Source organism: Engystomops pustulosus, chromosome 4 (assembly GCF_040894005.1).
Source record: "Engystomops pustulosus chromosome 4, aEngPut4.maternal, whole genome shotgun sequence".
NCBI classification, from domain to species: domain Eukaryota; kingdom Metazoa; phylum Chordata; class Amphibia; order Anura; family Leptodactylidae; genus Engystomops; species Engystomops pustulosus.
The window spans coordinates 131,441,707-131,467,889 of record NC_092414.1 but is presented as its reverse complement, the minus strand read 5'-3'; the positions used below and the strand labels follow the sequence as shown (position 1 = coordinate 131,467,889).

Sequence of the window (26,183 nt, the reverse complement as noted above, 5' to 3'; positions counted from 1 at the left end):
AATTGTCTATTGTCCACTCAATATTGGGATCAGCCACAATACAAAGCTGTGACTGGCAGAAATGACGCGCTTTTTGGGTTAAAGGCCCAACACAAGTTGACTAGTGGCAACCTGAGAACACAAAGCTAGACGCAGAGCAGATGTTCTCTCAGTAGGCTTCTTACGTTCTTTCCTGCTTTGATAAAGCTTTCAGCATTTCTCACCTGCTTACATAGCTTTTACTTTTCATGTATTATTACTCTGTAGATAGCGGTTCACATTTCAGCTACTGCAGATCTTTTGCAGACCAGTTTTGTGCCGCATAATATTTAGTACCAAGAAAAGTTTGCCTTGATTTGCTAATTTGTCTTATACTTTGTTCTTAATAAATATTGTAATGATAATGACATATTTTATAGGGAGTTTAAAGCATCTTCTTACTGCACTTTAAAAGAAGTCTAAAAGGAGTGGATCGTATTTTCTCTTTGTTAATACCAATTCACGTATTATTTGTTCCTACCAATTCACATATTATTTTTTCCTGGCAGTAATTTTTAAAATAACACCAAGCTAAATGCAAAAGATATTTCTCTGGAAGATGGAAAGATTGCTAATGCTAGAAATGGACACTGTGGTTAGATAATCCTAAAATGATAGAGAGATAGGTATAGCCTATGGATAGATACATAGATAATGTTAAAAGATATAATATGTAGACAACAATACATTATGCATTCTATATTAGTTCCAGCCAAGGAAATAACATGTCTTCACTTTAACTTAAGGATTTTAAAAAGTTTTTTTGCATAATTATCCATATCCAGAATGCGTAAGCCAAATTTAAGTAATTTAATGGTCAATTCTCTGAATAACCTGCTGTCAATCAAAAAGATTTACCTGCTGAGATTTTTTTGTATGACTTTCAGCTTTAGCTCTTTATAAACTGATCAGGGACTTTGAAAAGCTTGACTTGCCAAAAAAGTCTCAAATTGCTGACAACTTATTTTAGCTTAGATATTAAGAAGTGAGTGACCTCTGTAACTCTTAAGAGTCAATGTGAATATGACAGTAACTTTCATCATACAGTACAAGGATAGCCAATTTAGACTAAAATTACTTATTCTAAAGGCATTGACAGATTTAATTTATGCGCCTAATATAAAATATTGTTGATGAAAATGTACTATGGGAAGGAGCAGATCAGTATCACCTCTCTACAGTCAGTTATTTCTTATAGAAAATCTGCTAAAACAATTGGGGAAATGTGTGCACAATCCCTGGTCACAGTAATTAGAGGTTAACCATGTACAGTGCTATGAAAGCATGATATACCTTAGGTAGCAGTCATAGTTTTACATAATCAAAACATGTAATATGTAAAACAGTATTTATTGGATCTGCATATTGTTGATAACAGTTTTGTGTTGTGTCAGATATCATTACAACAATTATCACAATCATTTTCTATTTATGAATGTAAAATTGTTCTGTAACAAAGCAATGTATTATTAACTTATTAACCTATTATTTGTCTGTAATTACAGTATTGAATACAAACCACATCTGTCTTTGTTATTTCAGATTCGAGTCGATGGCCCAATTAGTGGAGCAGTACAATATGAAACCATCCAGGTGGTAGACTCTGGACCAATATTAAGGGATATGGCGTTTACAAAGAATGAAGAGCAGCTTTTCATCATGTCAGAAAAGCAGGTTAGTTATGTTAATAGCTTTGTGGGCATTGGGGGAGATTTATCATACGTGTCTGAGAGCAGAACTGTTCTAGCTGCTCATGGAAACCAATCATAGCTCATCTTTCATTTCCTCACAGCTGTTTATAAAATTATAAGATTATTATAAGATTAGCTCCACGAGCCTCCAAAACTGTTTTATCTCAGGCATTTCGTATAAATCTCCCCATAGCATTTTTAATTTGCAATGTAGAATATAAATATTTTATATACCTAATGAAACTCTAAGCTTTACCTAAGGACAGTTTCCTGTTTGTGTGAAAATGCTTTTCATTTTGGAGGATCTTTCCACTATTATGCATGCAATCTATTGATATAAATTCCCCTGAGAAGTGCTGTAGCAAATTTGAGAGCTGGAATTTTTTTATACAGACTACAGATGACAACAACACTGAGCACTTGTGATCTGTTTCATCTCAAGATTTAAAAGGAGGACAACTCCTTTACTATTAGGTCATTTTAAAGAAAAATACTTCAATGTAAAAAAACATGGAAGAGGTATTGGATCTGAGCTTACCAAGAACCTCTGCCCCTGCTTATTTGCCAGGCCCTGCACCAAACTGCAAGCAGCAACTGTATGACAGTCCCTACTTTTAGGTCTGTTCATTCAAAACATGCTGCTCGCCAAGCATATTGCATTTAAAATTCTTTTACTTTTCCATGAAGAAACTTACATAATCAGTAGCACAATAGGCACAAAATCTGCAAAAAGTTTCAAGCAATAGTCTTTAAATATAAATAGTCCATCCAGCTTTAGTAAGCAGAGAAGCCCCTACTATGGGTATTTACAAAGAACAGATGACAGACACAAGACAAAGAGACAGACACAAGCGCAGTCAGACAAATCAGGCAAACCAGGTCAAAACCTAGATGGCAGCGAGGTACATCATAAAGTAAAGAATAGGTCAAAGCAAAAGTCAGAGTACATAGCAATACGGAGTAAAGAAATTATTACCATAGTAGCAAGAGACCAGTATAACCAGCACTGACTGGAGTGGATGTATATGGCGTTCCTGGACACCGCTCTGATTGCTGATTGGTTCAACCATCTATCACTCAAATAACACTCCATGATTTGCAGCAAGAATGCTATTCTCTGAACACAAAGGTGATCCAGCACAGGTTCTGACAAAGTTTACAATGTAGACATGTACAATAAACATTATAACAACCCATTGATAACCTGCATGTATCATGTTTTCTTTACATGTCTTTTGTAGTTAACTTGTCCTTTGCCAGATGCCTGTGGTTAAACATAACATAACACCATGTGCTCTGGGAAGTGTGAAGCTGGCAAGACTCCAGTCATGCCTTCTGTACCAGGACAAAAGCACATGGTTTTACTTCCATCATCTGCTTAAAACTTCAAATAAACATGACAGCTGATCTCTGTGCACCAAAAGAGTTACCCTTGGTTGAAGTTGATGGGTAGGACATCTATGACCTACAAGTAAAGACAGGTTCAAGTGCAGCTTAGAGAACCTGATTTGGGAATATTGTGGACACTGTTGCTAATGAGATTTTGAGAACATATGTTCAGTAGGCTATTTCCTAGTGCACAATAAAGTCTGATTTTCCTATGAGAACAACAACTCTTCAGGCATTGCCATGGTTACTACGTGAAGTCTGGTGAAAGGAACGATGAGGTGTCAGGAATGGGAAGGACACAGTGGTGTGAACAGTAGGGAAATGTAGCAGAATGTGTTGCATCCAAAGAAGTTATAAAATTAATGAGGACCTCAGAGCGGAATAATTGCTGTTCTGTATTCCGGCTTATGTTTCGTTTTCTCTTGATAATTATTAATGAAGGGACCTTTTCTACCTGTGATACACAAAGTGCATTGATGACTCTCCATGAGCCTGTTCCACACATGATCAAGGAAAAAACATTGTTAGCTATTTGCAAACAGCATTGAACATTGAAAAGCAAATTCTTCATTTCTAATGGTTTATTTCATTTTTTGGAGTCTAGCTGTGTTCTGTTTAGTTTCATTAAAGGCAAAGCATTATACATTTCTGCCAACTCAAAATAATAAGACTGCTTAACCTATAAATGGAAAATTGCACAATTTTATGCCATTATAGTCCATATGATAGGTGTAAAAATGTAGATTTTATAACCAACATTTGACAATTTGTTAATTGGACGACAGGCACTGTAAATGAAAAAAAATGGATGTGTGATTCATACTGGAGGATATTTTAGGAAATATATGAGCCAAATATGCCATCCAAATGTTCAGTGGAAGGTTACCAACCTACTGTATGAAGTGCTGCTAGTCAATTTGACAGATATTAGTGATTCACCACAACACCAATTTATGAAAATTATTCCTATTCCTCTTTGACAGCTTTAAAACCCAATGTTTTATTAAGATTAACTTCTTAAAATACCTTTCTGCCAATCAGGTTTTTTTTGTCCCTTGTTATTAAACAACAAGGAAGCTCAATTAGAATCAGGTGGCTATAAAGAAAGGTTTGTCGCTCCTCAACTAGAGGAAAGGATGTTAAAAAAAGTTTGTGACCACTAAAGAATTGTAGGATGCCTGCAATTTTTTTGGTTACAGCTACAAATTAAATTTTTGGTATATGTTGCATCGGGCATTGGATGAGGGGTTTTACTCCTTCACTACAGGTGTTCTAAAGCCTGTCCACTTCAAAATTACTTGTCTGCTTTTGCAATATCTATTCTTCTCGTTCTGAAGATGCTGATAGCCCCACAATATGGATCCTTTGGGATGCCTTAGAGCTAACAGTATGCAAGATTATTTTTTAAAACAGGATTCTTTTGGGATGTATTAGGCTTTTTAGCTCTGTTAAGTTGTGGGTGAAGCAAGTTGTTTCAGTTTATTGATTGCTGTAACGTAATCTGATAGATTAAGCTGCAGTTTGGGCTTATTAAGAACAAAAACGCAAATGGAAGATTTCTGAAACCTTAACATGAAAACTTTTTTGTTGTTTTACAATAGCCAGTAACAGGGAAGCTTTCATTTTCCAGATAGGTTTTGATTGGTTGCTATGGATAACAATGACAGAATTTAAGAAACTCACCCATACTATTAAAGATTGGACATTCACTGAAAACATCAGTAACACAATATCAACACGTTATGATGAGACACTGTTTCTTATAATAACAATATGTAGAACATTTTTTTAAATGTTGGCAAATGTGGCTCTTTTTTATTGAAAACCTTTTTTGTCCACTATTTTTGATGTTACTATTTTATACTACACTCACTTTTCTAAAATCGGAACTGGCAGGGCTTAACAGCAGGGGAGATGACATCATAGACTCACAAGGGCAAAGATACACCAAAGTACCTCATAAAAATTAGGGGCACCTACAACTTACAGTACATCAATTATCATTTTAAAGCCATAGAATGCAAAAAACGTTGCTGAAGAAGAGAACTGTCTTCTCTGGAGTCTTTTTTTTTATCTTTAGAGATTTTTTTGTCAAACTTGAATTGTATCGTCAGGAAAGAAATTTCTAACCACACAGCGAGAATTGTCATTTCTATTCTTCCTCTGTTATGTTATGGGTTCATGTCATAGATAAGTGTCCAAGATAAGCAAGCATTTCCCCGACAAAATCCTAGAAACTAATCAGCTTTGACATTGTTTGTTCTGCCCTCAGGATCAGTTGATGTTCCAGATAGTCTTATAAAATAAAAATAAAAAATAAATAACTACTTTATGTGGAGAAAATGTTCTGATAAACCGCAGGGAAGAGCAGTAGCAAAAGGTCTCATATGGGCTTTAATATTCTCCTTTATCTAAAATAGTAATGCATGTAACTGCTCATCAGCTTTGTAGAAGAGTGTGCATGCAACGGGGCTTATTTACTAAGGGTTCAGGGCTGCACTTTTGTTGGATCTTCTGGGATTTGCATCGCTGTGACAGGTATTTAACTGGGGATTGTGTTGCATGCGATCGGATCTTGGCGCAGCTGGGCCGGCTTTCATGCAACAGAAATCAGGGGCATGCCATCGGACGATCTGACTGATTCGGACTGAGTGCAGGATTTAACTTTCAAATTGTGTTGCAAGATCAAGCACTTACATGCACTGGGAAGAAGAAGGGGAACTCTGTTGGACCTGAGCGGGAAAGCGACACATGCAGGATATCGGGCGCACAATCTTAGTGAATCGCGGCACTGTGCATTATACACAGACAATGCACTTTCGGGGAACATGTCAGGACAGGTAAGTAATGTGGCCCAATTTGTGTATAATTACTTATAGCAATCGGGCTTCAATCCAACCATTAAGAAAATTCACTTCTTTCCTGCTACTTTCAACCATTCTTTTTATTTGGAATAATAAAGTAGATGTAGATATTGGAAAGCTACAGTAAATGGTTCTTCTCTACGCGTAAAAGATAGTTAATATCAGGTAGTCATGTTGTGATAACCCTAGGATGTGTGATTGATCCTACCATATACTACCATACTACAGTATGGCAGTATATGGGGATTTTACTACTCATTTATTTACAATGTGCCACTGGCGCATTGTATCAAATGCCCAGATGACATCAAAGGGAGCAACGACCAAATCTAAGTCGGCGGCCGTAAGCGTTTTACCGCCAACACTATCTTTGGGTTGACACCTGCATATGCAATATGGTTGTTTAATAGGTTTATAGGTCTAGGTCATCAGCAAAAGGCGAAAGGGAATATTTAGTTGATGTTTAGGTGATTTTTAGCTGGTGACAGGTTCCAATAGCCTTTGTCATCATTCTGAACCATTTCAGTAGTTTATATAAGTTTAATTTACATGACCTCTTTCTCTACCAGCAGCCTGTGGTGATTCACAGGGAGGCTCCCTTATTCCTCCCCACTTCCCGTCATGAGCATTGAGCAGGAAGTGAAGGGGGGTGGTGTGGAGAGAAAGAATGAGGAGACACAGGCACACTGCTCTTCCTGCAGGACTCACCACATGCCGCTAGCAGGAAGCCAGGTAATGTAAAATAAACAATTATAAAATATTGATATGATTCAGAATACCGACAGGCATAACTTATGCTTTTGGAACCTGTCACCAGCTAAAAATTACACCCCTGGTAACAGGTTAGTTTTAATGGGAATTTGTATAAATACATTTTATGTCCACTGCTTTATGTATAATTTACTGTCTTATATGTATAAATACCTTAAGTTGAGTTCAGTACAAAAAGGTTGTTGACGTCCAATTAATTGTGAAGTACAAACTGGTGTGTCTTTATCATTTAAAATCATGGCTTTATCGTGTTCCAAAAGAATGTTCGACTGCCATAAATAAGCTGTAGTTAAAGGTTGTTTGTTCATTATTATTTGTGGGCTTTGGACCAGAATAGATTTGGGTAGCAGGTTCCTTATCACAATCATTCAGGAAAACATTGGTCAAGGTCACCTTGGTAAAAATGAGGTTCACACAGTGATTGTATGTATTCACTAAATAATGATTTTGCTTCTTATATAATCAGCTGTCGAGACAATCCATTATCATTCATCTAGGTCTGTAAGAGTACTAGAAGAACACCGTGGTCACAATCATCATGACAGTACTGGGTAGTAATCCTTCAGATATAATGTGGGATACGCAATCATTGATGAGAGGAATATCTGTTGATAAAATAATTATTTTGGCATTTATAACAGATGGGTTTTATTGAGGAGTCTAGGTAGACTAAAGGTTGGTAAAACATTATGGGGAGATTTAAAAAGCTTTGTACACCAGTTTTCTGGTCAGGAAATTACCGTTTTCCACCCTTCATGCAATTTTTTTTTTTAAGTTAGTGAATGCTGCACTAGTAGTTATACATTTCCCCCATGTGACTATGAGAATAAAGGTATTGCATAGGTGCATTGTCTGAATTATGGTCATTTAACTACATGTGTCTATATAGATTATTTTAGCTTATATAGACCTGTCAATCACTGATTTCTACAGTGTGATCTAGCATTCAAAGTCGGGAAGATTTTCAAAGCAAAAGAAACCAAAATTCTGGCTAAATGGATTAAAATAAAAGGAACCTTGCAGTGCACCATATTTTTTTCTCCCTTTTTTTAACAAATGAAAGCGACTTAGTGGGAGTAGCTCTAACTTAAATATTATGAGGAGTGTCTTAATGTGCTCCATTCATTGCCAAGCTTTTTGCACAACGTCAGCATCAGCCAGTGCTTTCATTTATTTCTGATATCTCAAAAATACATTTTTTACTTTCTTTGATAAAATACACCGCATCTAACTTTAGAGGACATAAGTTCAGGGCTTTAATAAATAACTTTTTATCACTTTTTAGTGTACCTGTATGTCAAGTCTTTTGTCTCCTCATGCGTTTTCTTCGAGCAGACTTTAGCAGTTGTATTTTCCAGACGAGATAAAGATGGCTGACCTTGATTTTATGGCTTGTTTGTGACTTTATAGACATCACAACTACTTAGCACCAATTTGACTTTAACACAGTATATCACAAGCCTCCATATTTCTCTTTTTTTCTGGCAGACAATTATCTCCTCGCACATTTTAGGATGAGATAATCCTGGATCTCAGCAGAAAATTCCCCTCTTCACCTTTTTTATTTGCCCTCAGAGAGCCATCATAAGGGGCCCTGCAGAATTGATTTATCAGATTGAATGGCCATGGTGTGATAAGATATGCCTGATTAATCTTGAAGAGGCAAAATCTAATAATTAAGCTACATCGTTTCAGTCCTATTCACAGAAATATGCTAATGCATATTGATTTCAGACATGGCTTTCCATTTTATTAGCACACTAAGAGTCGAGGATATGGAATTTTAATTGATGGGAAACCTTCTTTGTGAAACTGCTAGGACAATGAGCAGGCACAAATGAAGTCACTTTTGGAATAGCTTGCTACTTATAATACTATTACTATATCATTGAATAAATCACACTTATTAATTGCCAATAGTCTTTAGTATTTCCTCAAAGGTTAAACTGTTCCCATTTATCTAGAATACAAAAGGCGAAATAGATAATTGGGAAGAGTTTTCTGTAAGTGTGTAAATACATGAAATAATTCCATATTGCTCTCAATTAATATTGATCTGTAAAGTGCTGCAGAATATGATGGTGCCATGTAAATAAAGATTATTTTTATATGGGTGTATGAAGATCTTTTTTTATTGTTTTTTTCTTGCCATCCCAATCTAAAATATACGGTATAAGAGGAAATTCAATAGAACACAGCAAAATATACTTTATAGAATATGTAAAAAAGCAATTCTGTTTTGTCACTTAACAGATTATTTCAGCACCATACTATGTGAACAGCTCCTGTGAGTACATCTTGCTGCCTGTATGCACCTGTGTATAAAGTTTATCTAAACTTTGAATTAAATATCATACATCATATAATATTATAGTACATATAATAATAGTTAACTATGTAATATACTTAATATATTAATAAATATGTTCATGTGCCCTTCTTTTCTCCTTTATTTACTTACATTTACACATTTACTTACCTGTCCTGACACTGTCCACCAAGAATGCACTGTGCTGCGATTCACTAAGATCATGCGCCCAATATCTTGCATATGTTGCTTCCCCGCTCAGGTCCACCGGAGTTCTCCTTCTTCTATGTGGTGCACGAGAATGCTCAGTCCGAATCAGTTGGATTGTCTGACGGCACCCCCCCCCCCAAATTGTGTTGCATAGAAAAACCGATCACGTGTGACACAATCCCAGCACAGATGCATGTTAAATACCTGTCACAGCCGTGCAAAACCCCAAAACGCCGGAAAGTCTGACAAAAGTGTGTGCGCTGACCCTTAGTAAATAAGCCCCATTATGAATAAATACGGTCCCTATCCCCTAACACCACTCACAGCTCGGAGATAAAGGAACCTGATAAATGTCTAATGAAATAACTCTTTACAGACACTCTCTGGATGGTCTTCTATCCTTAGAGAGTTAATCATTAACCTACTTGTCTGTTCGAAGCTCCAGAGACTTTCCAATGAACTGCTCTCTGCAGGAGAGAGCACAGAAACAATGCACAGTGAAAGGGCTGATGTGCCTACATTTCTTCAGTAGGACATTATTTATAAAAATAATGTACCTTGTTTCTAAGGGACAACATGGCTATATTTATGAGAAATTATCTTCACCTAGGTACATTTAATAGCATGGAATTAAAAATGTGTACATATTTATAGAGATATATACCCCTTTAATGAAGCATATTGCAAAAGTTATTACAAAGTTTACTATTTTCACCTGCTCTATTCATTTCTGAAATGTCATAAGTGCTTGCAATGTTTAGTTTTATAGACTTTATTCAGGCAGTGACCACTGTCTACCGGTGGCAGATTTTCATACTGTACATGGGAGTCATTATTTGTTTATAATCTATCCAATACATGCAGTTCTATGATGTCCAGAACTATTGTGCATAGGTCACCTATACACTTCACGAGCACAGTTTCTTCTTGTTTAAAATCAATGCTTTATTTGGAGCAAATATCATACACTATACCAACAAGGGTCAAACATGTTTTAAACTTTCTAGCTTTTAATTGCTCTCATTGTGACTATGATTAAGACCTAGAAATATTGAAACACTTCAGTCTGTGACATTGTTGGTAAAGTGGATTTTATTTGCTCCAAAAATAAATCGATTTTTATACAAGAAGAAATCCTTTCTCTTTTGTTTATGTATGTATGCCTCTCCGGTGAGCCTCACGTGTCGTGTGTTTCCTTTGTGTTGGGAGCTGTAGCCGGTTTGGAACTTTTTTGCTACATGTAAGACAATCTTCCATCTTCTTCTGGTGGACTCTCTATATGAAAAAGAGGTTGTTGGGAAGGCTGTGATGTTAGAGGGGCATAGAATGTTCTGGGTTCTGGTTGTTAGGAGGAAAGGGATGTGCAAATAACACCTTTATGTTAAGCAGAGTTTCAGAGCGAGACCAAATCTTGTACGATGGAAATCCTAAAATCACATCTCTGGTCCAGTTTTTATAAGAAACTGAGAAACTTATGGTCTTACCACTGGGGTCTCAAGCAATCAGCTGTTATCCAGGTGTAGCTGTAATAGATTCTAATGGATATCCATTCTCTTCTACAATGTAGCCACAAGTATCCTGCCCTACAATAAGCCCCTTGTGACAGTTTGCCAGAACATCTTGAGAGTTATAGTTATGTAGAATTAAATGTGAATTGGATTTAGTTTCAAGAGACAAATAAAAGACGTACCTAAAGATTTAAGGATTGTGAGGAGGGTATGTCAGTGAACCCTGATGCAAAACTTGCTAATAGCTGTAAAGGAGCAGGTGCACTGAGCATTTTCTTATTACAGAATTTCACTGTCCGTTTGGTAAAGCAGCTAGTGGGACTCATAAGCATCGCTATTCATTCTAAATAACCACACCATCTGGAAGCACTTTGCAGAGATTGCAAGTTCTTGTGGGCAATGTTTCCTCTTTTATATTAGTGTGCTTATATCATAGCTCCCTGCTTTATAAACATCTGATAACATAATACTGTGCTAACATCTCACAGACTGCAGGAAAACGAACCCACTATTGTGTGCGACGCAAGTGTAGATGCTAAATTTATTGATTGGTAACTTAACCCGGCAAAATGTCTGAAGTGCAAGAAACCCAAAGCTTCATGTACAATTTTTATTGATTTTCGCTTAACATTATGTAATGCAAAAGAACCACAAAATAGAGAGATTTTTTTTTTGTTTTGAAAAATAAGGCAAATGCCCTGGGGAGAGATATCATTGGCTGCTCTGAAACGCTATTGTTACATCAACACAATACCATGCACGCTTCTTACAGGTTACATGGAGAAGCAGCGCTTTATTCTTTTGTTACGCACGGTCGTGCACTATATTCAGAGACATGGCAGTAATGGAAGGAACAATTCACTGTGTTGTCTATTTAAATGTACTTTCAGGAAGGTGATTCATGCGTGTATACATAGGGAGAGAGTAATAAGTGAATCAGGATAGACATTACAAAAGTGGCATTATTAGGACAACCAGTGTCGCTCCAGACTATAAGGAACAGGTTGCGCTATTTCTGGCTTTGTTCTATTCTGTTCTATTTTACCTGGGGGAAACAGCAGCAGGTTCTATTGAAGATAATTGTTTCAAAATAAGGATGTGATGAGCCCGGCTCAGCTCCTCATACAGTGATCGAATTATTTCTACATGAAGTTTGCCGCATTAAACATTGCTTAGTGTTTTGTCTGTGGTGTTTGTGTTATCCAAGTGCATTTACAATATAAATGTGCCTCTTAGGATATATAGGTACAGTTTATGTGTTGTTATACAATAATGTGGTCAAGCCATTATCGTTAAAAGAATATTGATTTTCAAAAGCAGTTGTTTTTTTCTGATGTCAGTGCAGAAATAACATGATACAATATAAAAGATTTTAATATGTTTGCTGCCAGGGGTCTGTACCCAATTTGTGTGTGAGATATTCAAACAATTTTTCTCTGTTGTGATAATCTCTTGTGTAGTAATTAGAGCCCCTTCTATGCTTTAGATCTGTGCTAAATGATAACTTGCCGGCTGTTGTACCAAAGGCAAGGTGACTTAGTGGGGACCCTGATACATAAAAGGCAAACCCATGAGGTCCCAATGACAATATCGCATTGGGGCTCATTTGCTAAGGGTCGTACGCTGCACTTTCGTCAGACTTTGCACCTTTTTTGGGGAGTGCATGGTTTGGACAGGTATTTAACAGGTGTCTGCACTGGGATTGTGGGTGTCTGCCGTCGGACGATCTGACTGATTCAGAGCACGGGATTTAACTTTCAAATTGTCGCAAGACAATGCACTTAGATGCACCAGTAAAAACATGGTGAACTCTGTCGGACATGAGTGGGGAAGCGACACATGCATGATATCGGGCGCACAATCTTAGTAAATCACAGCACAGTACATTATCGTCAGACAATGCACTCAGACAATGCACTTTCAGTGAACTACAAGGGAATGTAAGTAAATGTGCCCCATTGTGTTAGTGTATGTGCTGCAAGTAGACCAGTGTTGATCTCTCACAGACAAATAGAATAAGTGAATGATTTGGAGTTTGCAGTACGTAGCCAGTTTACTGTTTATAGGCCAAAGCTGCATCAATATTTAGGGGGCAATGCAGGGTCGGCTCCAGGTTTCAGTAGGCTCCTAGGCGACAGAGCCTCAGTGGGCCTCTTTGCAGTGAACTCACATGGTGGCATTAAAAATTCAGAAACTTTAACAGTCTTCTGTTTTCTAAAATACTCTGTAGTTTATAATACCAAACAGCACCCTCATGGTTACTTTATTTCAAGCCCCCCTCATCTCCATTGTACAGCCTTATGTGGGCCCCACAGCAGCCCTGGGACCCGGCATTTGCCCAGGTATGCCCAGTACTGGCACGGGCCCTGGGCAAATGCAATATCACTTAGAGAAATCAGTTTCCACTGTATCATTGTAAAGTTTTAGGGAGTCTTTACTGCTTCATTCTTAAAAGGCCAAAAGATTATCACAGAAATGTATTTCCACTGGTTGCCTTTGCCTTAAAAGGGCATTGGGATATTCAGATTTTGGCCCTGACACAGCCATACTCTTTTGATTCTTGGGTCACATACCAATATTCACAAATAGGTATTAAAGAAGTGCCAATTGTGCCCAAATAATCCTAGCTACATGACAGATCCAATTCATTAATGGATCATATATTTATAATATATTTATATTGTAGGACAGTCCATGAATAATGCACTTGACATAAAGCAAACAGGTTTTGTGCATATTTAAATGTATGTATACTTTACATACTAGGTATAATTTTGTATACATATTTTATACACACACTCTCTCCTGTATCTTTCAATATTTTTATCACCCTAGTAAAAATAGTGCTAGGGTTAATAGACAGTCCAACATATTACCATACTAGCAAGAATTCAGTCCTGAACCCATGTATTATATGTTTTCTCCATGTCCAAGCAGATCAAAGGGACTAAATAGATAGAAATGATAACTTGGATCTCTTGGAACATATGTTCATGTCTGCATTGGATTCTATATTAGAAGGATTTGATAAAAAAATATAGTATGCTGTTTTTTTGTAATAGGAAAATGATGGACGTTATGACCAACTATAAGGACTTACTGAATTGCTCTTGTAGTGTTCCGAAAGGGATCAGGTTTCAGCCTACTGTGCTTAGTGCACCTAGGGTTTCTTAGCTGGGAGCATTGATTAACAGATGTTTTTCAGAGCCAGAACCTATGTGCTATCAGCTGTGCACATGAACGTGGGATGGCTGAACCAGTTAGCTGCTGGGGGCGGGGTCCAGCTCCTTATATATATCGGCCCAGCTCTGATAACAGGTTGCTGATTATTGCAGTCCTTTTCCACTTTTTCTCCATCTACTGCAATTGCTTTGATACTCTGTGTATTCGACTTTGAATAGCAAAGGGTTTGAACCGCTTCTGCCTGACTTTTCTTGTCTGTTGTTTGTCCCTCTGTGTATTGTCATCTCTCCTGGTGTGACACAGCTTTCCCTTATTCAGACTTGTATTCGGTTATTGACTTGTCACATTTCTGAATCCTTGTGCAAACACTGGTCTGTTTTTGACTTCTCGTTACCTGTACCCTTCACCATCCAGCAGCTGCTAGAGAAAGTAAGTTTTCACCTTGCAGGGTCTCTAAGGGTCCTTTAGCAGGAATTGAATAAGAATTCAAATAAAACAATCTTTATAGGAGTGTATAGTTCTTATAAAAAATATGGTGGGAGTGATTAAAATAATTTATACCAAACACATTCTACAAATATTTTTGTAGACCAAGTTTTGGGGGCTGAAGGTGGTTGCATCCTTTTTTGTAACTTATTAAACCTATAAAAAGTGTGTTTTTATTTGCTTTTCTTGCACAGGATTTTCAGGGTTTCCATCTTTCCTGAACTTCTGTTAACAGCATTCAGGAATGTGCTTTATGGCTCAATGAATTATGGGATAGCATAAACTATACCATTGAATAGGAGGTTGACCCCCTTCCCGACGTGTGCTTTACTATTACTGGTGTGAGTGCATGCATAGGACTCATGGCTGAGCCATCTCCATAGCCGGTAAGTCTTTGCTGCATATTGCAGCAAACTCTTACCGGTAAAACCTGCTATTGGTGCTAGCATGGCCGCCGCTATCTTGCCAAAGATCGCTGCTCCCCTTGACATCATGGAGAAGCAGCAATGCATTGCTATGACAGAGCCTTGAGTCTAACGAAGACCTGAGGTTGTCTCGTTTTAACCTATTCATTACAATGTGCTAATTGCACATTGTAATGAATAAGGAGGAAAATCCCCATATATCGCCATACTGTAGCATGGCAGTAAATGGTAGGATTGATCAGGCAACCTAGGGTTAAAGTACCCTTGGGGGTCTGAAAAATGGTAGAAATAAAAAAAGTTAAAACAAATGATAATAAAAAAAAACATAAAAATTCAAATCACTCCCCTTTCCCTAGAAGTCATGTAAATATAAATAAACAGTAAAAATCATAAACACATTAGGTATCGCCACATCTGAAAATGCCCAATCTATCAAAATATAATAATGTTTTTTCACTACGTTTAACCCTGTAATGGAAAATAGCGCCCAAAGTCGAAAATGGCACTTTGAAAAATATAAAAAAATTCTATAAAAAGTGATTAAAAGGTCATACAGTCCTAAAAATGATAGCATTGAAAACATCAAACATCTCAAAAATGACACTATTGCTCCTGTAGGACAGCGGCTGGAAAGGTAATAGATGGTGTATATATTCCTTTCAGGTTACTTCCATACCTGGGGTAAAGGGTTAATGCACTGACCAGAGACTGCACAGCCCTTATTACCAAGTGCAGCTGGGAGAAGGGGTTTTATCCCAGAGCTGCATACTGGGCTGGAGCTCTGTGTGAGAGACATTGCTCTGGAAGGCTTGCCAGCCGTGTGTCACTTGCCACTGTGAGTACGCTGCTTTGCTAGAGAGGGACTTACCGATGTACAGGTAGTGCTCAGACGAGCCCGTTTTTGTTTCCCCGCTTTGTTTTATTTTACTTGCCTGTAAAGCTGCATTGTTTTGGCTGCCAATAAAAGCCGCAAGAAAACCGCATTTCTGCTGTCAAGCCTGTCTGTGTCTCTGGACTTTGTCACATTAAAACTGACCCCCGCTACATCTTGGTGGAGGATGCGGGCAGTTTCTTAAAGAGACAGTACTCTTAAAGGGACGGTTGCAACAGACAAAGGCCTGACTAAACATGGAGGAGCTTATAAAGCAGCTGGTGCAGTCCAACATCAACCTCCAACAAGCAAACGCTCTGCAGCGACAAGTGCATGAGGAAGCGGTAAAGATGCACCAGACATCGGTGAGAGAGCAACAGCAGCTGAACCAGTCCCTCCAGCAGCAGTTACAAGTCTTGGCTGAGAGACAAGTGACAGCTCCAGCATTGCAGTCTATGCCACGCCATTTGGTGCAAAAGACGCTAAGAAAGATGACTCCGGAAGATGACATTGAGGCGTATCTGGGTACCTTTGAAAGGATTGCCGAGAGAGAGAGTCTACCCCAGGACCAGTGGGCGGATGTGTTGGCCCCATTTTTGTCAGGAGAACCCCAAAAAGCCTACTTTGACCTGCGAGTGCAGGATGCAAAAGTTTATGCAAAGCTGAAAGGGGAAATCCTGGCTAGGCTAGGGGTTACCTTGGCTGTCCGAGCCCAGCGTGTCTACAACTGGGAATATGATCCTGACAAGCCTGTACGGTCTCAGATGTATGACCTCTACAATCTCACCAACAAGTGGTTGCAGCCGAAAGCCCTCTCCACAGACCAGATTGTGGACCGTGTGGTCTCTGATCGTTTCATCCGCGCCCTACCAGTGAGGATGCAGCGCGGCCTTGGATATACTAATCCTAAAAGCATTGATGATTTGGTTTCTGCAGTTGAGAGGTTCACAGCTACAGAAGAGTACCTGCAGGATGTGCGTAACCCTGGGAACAAAAGAAAACCATCCAGTGGTAAGACTGTTCCTATTGTTAAAGGGATGAGACTGTCTGTTAAAGAGGGTGGTGTCCCCTCAGAGGGCCAAGCCAAAAGACTATCAAATCTCCGAAGGGACACGGTGCCTGGTGCTCGGGCACAGATAGTTTGCTGGCGTTGCGGTGGTTTAGGACATGTTGCTGCAAGTTGTCCAGAACTAACTGAACCCATGGACTGCGATTTGGGCAGGCGCAGGTCTTATTTTGCAAGGCCCTCATATGCTGCCCAAAAAGACATTGTAAGTGAGCGGCAAGTGTGCCCAGTCAAGATTGGAGGGCGTCATGTGATGGCCCTGCTGGACTCGGGAAGTCTAGTGACTTTGTTGCATGCCAGCCTGGTCGACCCTGACCAAGTTCAGACCCGCTGGATGGGGGTGGTGTGTATACATGGTGATTCAAAAGACTATCCCACAGCCTTGATGAAACTGGAGACTCCATGTGGGTCAGTGAGGCATGAAGTGGGCGTGGTTAAAGACTTGATGCACCAAGTCATACTGGGGTGTGATTTTCCTCTGTTTTGGAACCTGTGGGAAAATAAGCAAGCTAAGGTGTGTAGGTCAAATCAAAATGTGAAAAATCTGTGTAAACTTTCAAACACGGTGACAGAAGCATCAAGGGAAATGGAGAACTTTCCTTTAGAGGTCCTCGCTGGAGACTCAGAGGAAACTTCGCCTGCCCTACAAATTGCAAAGGGAAACTTTGGTACAGAACAGTTGAGGGACCCCAACCTAGCTAATGCCTGGAAGAATGTAAAGGTGATCAATGGTGTTTCCCAAGAACCAGGTAGAGAGTTGGTGTATCCACATATTTTATATTTTTAGAGTTAAGAAAACCGACTCTGAGGTTGTAGAGCAACTTGTGGTACCACAGTCCCACATACGCTTGGTATTGGAGCTGGGCCATTCACATGTACTGGGTGGGCACCTGGGGACAGAAAAGACCAGGGAACGTATAGAGCGGAGGTTCTTTTGGCCTGGTATCTATAAGGCAATAGAGGACTTCTGCCAGTCTTGCCCAGAGTGTCAAATACACACCCCTAGACCACACTTCCGTAGTCCGCTGATTCCGCTAGCCATAATTGAAATACCCTTTGAGCGCATAGCTATGGATTTGGTTGGGCCCCTTCCTAAGTCTGCCAGGGGGCACCAGCATATTTTGGTCGTACTTGACTATGCCACACGTTATCCCGAGGCCATCCCTCTCAGAAACACCTCTTCAAAAGCAATAGCAAGGGAACTATTCCAAATGTTCACTCGAACGGGGATCCCTAAAGCGATACTAACCGACCAAGGGACACCGTTTATGTCAAAAGTCACCAAAGAGCTGTGTCATCTCCTAAATATTGCCCAATTACGTACGTCTGTATATCACCCACAGACGGACGGTCTGGTTGAAAGGTTTAATAGAACCTTAAAGGGGATGCTCCGGAAGGTAATTGACAAAGATGGGAAAAACTGGGACCGCCTTTTGCCCTACTTGATGTTCTCTATAAGGGAGGTGCCACAGGCATCCACAGGGTTTTCCCCGTTTGAATTGTTATACGGTAGACACCCCAGGGGGCTATTGGATATAGCCAAGGATGCCTGGGAACAGGAACGCACACCACACCGTAGCCTTATTGAACATGTGAGTGAAATGCAGGAAAGGATTGCCGCCATAATGCCCATTGTGAAAGAGCACATGTTGCAGGCTCAAGAAGCTCATGCTAGGGTGTACAATAAGTCTGCAAAAGTCAGGTCCTTTCAACCCGGTGACCGTGTGTTAGTGCTTGTGCCGACAGTTGAAAGCAAATTTTTGGCAAAGTGGCAAGGCCCCTATGAGATTCGGGAAAAACTAAGTGAGGTAAACTATAGGGTGCATCAACCAGGGAAAAGAAAGCCACTACAAATTTACCATGTGAACTTGCTTAAGCCTTGGAAAGACAGAGAGGTGCTGACTGCTGGAAGTTGGCCTAGAGATTCACCTAGTCATGAACTACCAGCAGTCCACATATCAGAAGCCTTGTCTGCAGTACAGGTACAGGAGGTCAAGGAGTTCCTACAGAGAAATAGAGAGACTTTTTCTGACCTGCCAGGGCGGACCAATGTCATACAGCATGACATAGTGACAGAGCCAGGCCAAATGGATAAGGTTGAGGCTATAAGAAATTGGCCTAAACCTGTTTCAAAAAAGCAGGTAAAGGCTTTTTTAGGACTAGCCGGGTATTATAGAAGGTTTGTGCCAAACTTTGCCACAATTGCAGCACCCCTCACAGACCTTACCAAAGGGTCAAAATCTGCTATGGTCAAGTGGGATGAGAAGGCAATCAAAGCGTTCCAACAGTTAAAGGAGATGTTGTGCAAAAGGCCAGTGTTGATAGCCCCAAATTTCAGAGAAGAATTTGTGGTCCAGGCAGATGCCTCTAATGTCGGCTTGGGAGCTGTCCTCTCACAGATCAATGGAGAAGAACATCCCGTTGTTTATCTGAGTAGGAAATTGTCTTCTGCAGAAAAGAATTATGCCATCATAGAGAGGGAATGTCTTGCACTTAAGTGGGCCATTGAGTCCCTAAGATATTACCTGCTAGGGAGACAGTTCAGGTTGGTGACGGATCATTCTCCCTTAAAATGGATGGCTCAGAATAAAGGGAAAAATGCCAGGGTAACCAGGTGGTTTTTAGCCTTGCAGGACTATAAGTTCTATGTGGAACACCGCCCAGGGTCTAAGCAAGGTAATGCTGATGCGTTGTCCCGTGTCCACTCTGTAGGGGCACAAAGTGCTCCTCCCCACAGGTCTGAGCAGAGGGGGAGGGTATGTAGGACAGCTGCTGGAAAGGTAATAGATGGTGTATATATTCCTTTCAGGTTACTTCCATACCTGGGGTATTCCATACCTGCTTTGTTTTATTTTACTTGCCTGTAAAGCTGCATTGTTTTGGCTGCCAATAAAAGCCGCAAGGAAACCGCATTTCTGCTGTCAAGCCTGTCTGTGTCTCTGGACTTTGTCACATTAAAACTGACCCCGCTACACTCCGTACAACAAAGTATGTGATTAGCACCATTAGATGGCAAAATAAAAAAAAAAAAATTTGTAAGGGAGATTTTAATTTTTGTAAATGTATGAAAACATTATAAAACCTATACAAATTTGTTATCACCGTGATCGCACCGACCCAAAGAATAAAGTAGACATGTCATTTGGGGACGCACAGTAATAGTCGTAAAATACAAGCCCACAACAAAACAGTGCAAATGCCTTTTTTCACCATTTTCACTGCATTTGGAATTTTTTCCTGCTTCCCAGTACATGGCATGGAATATTAAATACCATCACTATGCAGAAAACAAGCCATCACATAGCTCTTTATTTGTAAAAATAAAAAAGTTATAGATTTTTGAAAGTGGGGAGTGAAAAGTGGAAATGATGTAAAAAAAAGGGCCAGGTTGTTAAGGGTAGTCCAGATAGTGTAATAATACAACAGATTTATCATTTCTGTTCTAACTCTGGCTTGTCAATAAGCGCTCTTTAATTTGAAATAGATATGCTATATGATAAAATAGGTTAACATCTTGTACATATACAATGAAAGTCTATTACTTTCCATAGCTAATATAGATGGTATAAAATAAAATTATATTTTCTTCAAAATTCTTATATGCTCTGAACTGTTTGTGGACAACCATTATCTAGTGAAACAATCCTCAAAATATGGACCTGAAAGCATTCCCTCTTAATTTTACAGCTTTTACGGATATCCAACGCTCCATCCTGGGAACAGTGCACTTATACTAAGCACATATATTTAAGTTTTTCCCCTGCACTCTAACCAAGTATCTGAGATGCATTTTTAGTGGTTGTAGCAATAAGTGATTGCCATTTATATAAAACTCTCACTCCACAACATTCAGCTAAAGTGCTGATAAATGTTTTAGAGAAAAAGGCTAATTCAAAAGAAAACTTCAAGATATAGAATTATTTTTGATATTTTATTTTCTTGTGAAGAAGCAAGACATGATTTTACTTGCAAACATTGTAAATGGTTCTATTCATCTCTTGTCAGGTAGACAACAAGTGTGAATGAGTAGAAATAAAGATTAATATTTATTTATAACATGAATCTTAAAGGGGATCGGTCACCCCTGACATGTCAATGGTTCTAAATACCTGAATTCCCTTTGTGCGCAAACATGTTACATGTAGGCCATTCCAATCTCAGGTTTATTCATTTATTATTAACATTTTAAGTGTCACAATATATCATACAATGAAAGATGGGGCAAATCAGGGCTTTTTTGTAAAAGTGAGATGTGTGACATGCCCAACACAGACTAAATATAAGTACAACAAAGAAACATAAGTGAAATAACATAACCTGAAAATATAACAGAAAACGACACAATAGTGCATTTTTTGTACTACTAGCCAATGTTGAGTTCATGATCGATAAATCAATTCATAAATTGAAAGGGGTTTATAGAAGGTATAAATTAGAAAAAATAGAGTTCAAGTGCAGACTTTCCTCACATGCTCATTACATTAAAACTAACCTACACAAACATTAAAATCATTTCTAATGTGGAGGGGGTTGATAATTCAATTGGTGATAATTGGTGTAGGGGGCAAATAACAGTAAGTAACAATGCAGATATGCACACAGCTTGAACTCCAGTAGAGCCTTTGCAAAGAAAGTCATTCCCAGCCCTAATTGAGATCAACATCACCCAGATATGTGAATGTGAATTTATGAGATTTATTATGTTATTTCTCCAAGAGCTCCTACATTCTGATACTATTCTTTACTTCAGTCACCCATTCAGCAATCATAGGTGCATTTGGTTATTTCCATTGGTTAAGGGCCACTGTTTTAATTGCCTTAAACATTTTTCAAAAAATATCTTTCTTTAGACAAAAAATGTACTCTTGCTTAAAAGCTGATTAGTCAGAACTAGTCAAATTGACATATTGGAGCAGATTTACTTACCCGGTCCTGTTGCGATCTGCGAGGTGCGTTATCCAACGAGGATGAAGTCCGGTGTGATTCTTCAAGATGGTGCGTCCATTTTCCTGCATCTGTCACTTCCCCAATGAGGTCCGCCAGAGTTCACCTTCTTCTTCCCAGTGTATGTGAGTGCATTGTCTTGCGACACAATTTGAATTGTAAATCCCTTGCTTAGTCCAAATCAGTTGGGTTGTCCGTCGGCCATGCCCCCGATTTTGTGTCGCATGCAATCCGATCGCGTGCACCAAAAACCCCACTTAAATTCGGCGCAAATCAGAAATAGTCAGGAAACCCGACGAAAATGCGCCTTGCGGACACTTAGTAAATGTGCACCCATTGGAGCCCATTTACTAAGGTGGTTTCGTCAATTTTCTGGCGTACTTTGCACATTCTTTTCAGAGCACACTGCTTGCATAAGTATTTAAGAAGTGTCGCATGCAACCATTTTGTGTCGTGGCTGCACTATTCTTCATGTGACACACATTTCTGCACTGAAATAGGTGGTCTGGTGCTCGGTCGGACCGCGCTACATTTATCATGCAAAGTCTGACAGAAATGTGTAGCATGTGTAGCAAGGTTCATCAAAAAGTCCATGCGGCAAGAGTGTTTTGAAGGAAATCCTTACACCTGTGAGCATTTGGTGATCCTCCCCGTCCTCTTGAAAGTGCAAAAGGATACACCCTCTGGTTGCAGGTTTTTGCAGACAATGAAAAAGATTCAAACGATCCAGCACTTTTTTTATGAAAAATTCTTGCTTCTTTATTAAATCTGTTTGTGGATACCATTATGCGCTGATCGATTTTATATGATGATTTAATAAAGAAGCAAGAATTTTTCATGAAAAAAGTGCTGGATCGTTTGAATCTTTTTTATTGTTCATCAAAAAGTGTTGCACTCTGTCAGGGGCAATGCAGGTAGCGCTAGATTCATGAAGAATGTGTCAGAAATCCTGAATGTGGCGCACGCTGTAATCTACACAGTAAATGTGGACCATTATGTTTGTTATAGGGATCTTTGTCAAGAATTATCTCAAGGGCTAACCCACCATATGTGGAGCATCATCCCCAAGCATTACCAGCACACAACCCAAAGGCTAAGGTGCTGTGGTGAAGGGCAAGACATCAGTACCATGTATGTTAGCATTTTGTAGCTTTACTGCACGACAGAAGAGATCTTATGCACCAGAAAAAAAATGTACTGTTTTGTAACCAGACTATCCACAATTGGATCATCAACTTCAAGTTATTATTTAAGAGATTAATGGAATATGCCTGATCTGTGACATTTCAGATCTTTTCTCTTCTTTAAGTGCATTAAGGGCTCATTTTATGTTTTGTACTCAGCAATATTTGACTTCTATCAAAAAGTATATTTGATTTTTTACATATTTCTCTATTTTATTTTTACCCTTTTTCTATTACATACACAATAGGATATAAGTAAATATATTTTGAGGACATAAAATTGAATCTATTATGCTTGCTTGCTCTCATGGTCATAGCTCTTTATGATATTGTGTCCACTTAAGAGACCCTCAAAACTCTTTAAAGCCTTGAAGATTTTGCTTTAAAATTGGAAGAGCACTTCAGTTTTCTTTTTCATTCCTTTCCATTTGATAATTTCAGTAGGCTGATATTGTAATATGTTCCGGATAGCGACAGAACTGATGAAATCCAGGAAATTTACCACTGGCTGCAAAAAAATCGCTTGCCCAGAATAAAACCTTGAAATCAATAAAATCTTGAACTGGGTTTTATTGATTTTTTGATCATCCATCAGTTACTAGCAAATGCTAGAGAAGAGAATGATGAATCGTTTCCTTCTCTCTTGTAAAAGTTGTATGCCGGAAAGAAGCTGCAATCAACTAAGAAAGCATAAAGGACATGCAATAAAACTCATTTTACTGGGGATATGTGAGAATGTTTTGTAATCCCATAATCATAGTTCAAATCTTCTAAATGAAATGAATTTTTCATGACATTTTAGTACATTATTTTGTTCCAAATACAAATCATAATACAACTTATGGACAAATAAATGGAGACTCGCTCCTAGTTTATATTCTGATCTAGATGTTGTAGACAAAGGGAATGTTTCAGCAGGGTAGTGACTATATAGAAAGGCGTTTTGGTTTAAGATCTGCCAAATTCTGTCCTAAATATTGGACAGAAAAAAACATTGGTCTAATGTAGGAAGAGTAAAAAATTACATACTTTTTGGTCAGTTGTAATGCACGTTGTCACCGGTATTCATAAAAACACTGCATTGTGATTAATCAAAGGATATACTTTACGGAATATATATGAAACCTTAAACGCCTTCATAGTCAGGACTGGCCATGTTGCAGTCACCATAGTCTGTTTTTCTGGTGTACAACTTTAGTGGCCACTTCTGACCCACGTGGCAAAGAGTGGAAACTGTTTTATCAATGGGGAGCCATTGGAATTTAAATACAGTGGCAGAGCAACTAGAAATTGCTGATCAAGACATAAATTAATTTACTATTATTTACCATGATATAAAGTTATAGAAAACCTGAAAACATAGCCAAAGCCACTTTAATAAGTGTTACAGACAGTGCAGCTCCAAAGGTAGTCAACTGTCCCAAGGAACCTGCCTAATGATAAATGGCAAATTTATATCTGTCTCAGTTGTTACTAGGCCCAATTAATTTGTGCTATTACAGGGTAGATTCAATCTAGAGTAACTGACATGGGCATTTTCTTCTACAATCATGGCAGAAATCAGTGTAGCAATCCTGCAATCATCAGAAAATAATATCATCAGTATTTACTCATTTTTAATAAACCCTTCCAGAGAGAAGCTTCTTTTTTTATTAGACTATTTAAGAAGAATAAATTGCTGATGACAGACAGGACTATGCTACAGCATTTTAAATAACAGTCAGAATTCAATTACAATGAGAATCTTTTTTTTCTTTCTGGATGGTTTGGGGACCGGCAACCAACATTATAGTTCAAAGGTTTTGTTGAATGCCCACGAGGATTCACTTGTATTTTGTTATATTTTGAATTTGTATCAAGCTTATTTGTTTTTTGAAAATCACAAGCAATTTATACAAAAATATATCTATGCATTCTACAACTAATTTCCTTTTTTTTTGCATTGAAAACACTGACATTGAATGTAATTTACAATTCATAAAGTGCAAATATATGATATTTTTAATAAATAAAACCAGGGAGTGAAACATTATTTTTTCTTAAAATATTTTTATTTTCTGATTCTATATTTTCATGTGCTCAAGGGAGGTGTGCTTTGCCTAAGCTGCTGTTATCAGTATTTAGGGAGTTGCTTTACAGAAGCCACTTGCAGCAGCATTTTGGAGATGTAAGATTTTACTATGACCCATGCAGTGCTCATTGAGGGAGTAGATAGCTCTGGCCTTGCTGTGGCCATGTGTTATATATTCAAAACTCTCCTGTTTTGGGTATGCAAACATAAAAAAAATCATATCCAGAAAATAAATGGATCTTATAAGTACTTAGTTAAACTTTAGAACAAACTAACAAAATAAAAAAGTAAACATTTTTGCTTGGAAATGTAAGAAGTTAAACTTGCCAAACAATTATTTTTAACTTGCTGCCCCACATATAATATTCATCAAAATTTCGGCCAAATCTTTTCAAATTTCTTAATGGATATCCGTGATTGGATTTTGTGTTAATGTGTCTTCCATAAGAAAAGAATTGGAGATAATCCACTTCTGCCCAGGTTTTAAGGGAATATCAACTCTTTCCTGATTTTAATTACAAAGAATAAAACGTCAGCTCAGGATTTTTCATGTAATTCTCAGGTACGTTGGCTCTTGATTAACCTGCAATCTCAGTATACTGGGCATACTGTTCAACACAACGGGGTGTAGATAATCTCATATATCACATAATTACCATGATCGTTCTTGATATCCCTGTCACTCATAAAAAAGCATGATTTACGATCTTTGTGGTTTTTCTGTTAGAAAATGGAACTCCCCAATCTCTATGTGCCACCTGGGAGTACATTAATTTGTCTGGCATTGATTTATTATCAAGACATTAGAGAGTAAGAGAGCAGTGGGATATGTAATATTATAAGCTTATGTAGGTGAAGGAAAAATAAGAAAACAATATTGGAGAGGTAGAATATTGCTAGAGATGAATATATCTGTACAACATCAAAATAGGTCAAAATAAGGACTGCTAATCAAAAATACATAAGTCATAAGTTACCCAATGAAGCTCAATTTTTACATTTTGAAACTATATATATATTCATATCCAACAATATATTATTCCCTGGAAATGCTTTATAGACCATAAATACAGGAATTCTGCACAGGTGTAAATCTGCCACTTGCAACATAATCGCTGTTCTTAAAGGTGTCACAAACCAGTCTGAACTCTGGATAACCCTGGAGCTAGACAAGCAGATAATATTAAAATGGTT

General features: G+C 38.3%; 1 protein-coding gene across 1 annotated transcript in view; it reads left to right on the top strand.

Annotated features, from left to right (window-relative positions):
- The window catches only part of PLXNA4 (plexin A4), a 467,309-nt gene that overhangs the window by 231,887 nt on the left and 209,239 nt on the right, over positions 1-26,183 (top strand). The window contains exon 4 of the mRNA XM_072147475.1: positions 1,561-1,692. Within this exon, the coding sequence (XP_072003576.1) occupies positions 1,561-1,692 (132 nt within the window). The remainder of the gene's footprint in view (positions 1-1,560; positions 1,693-26,183) is intronic.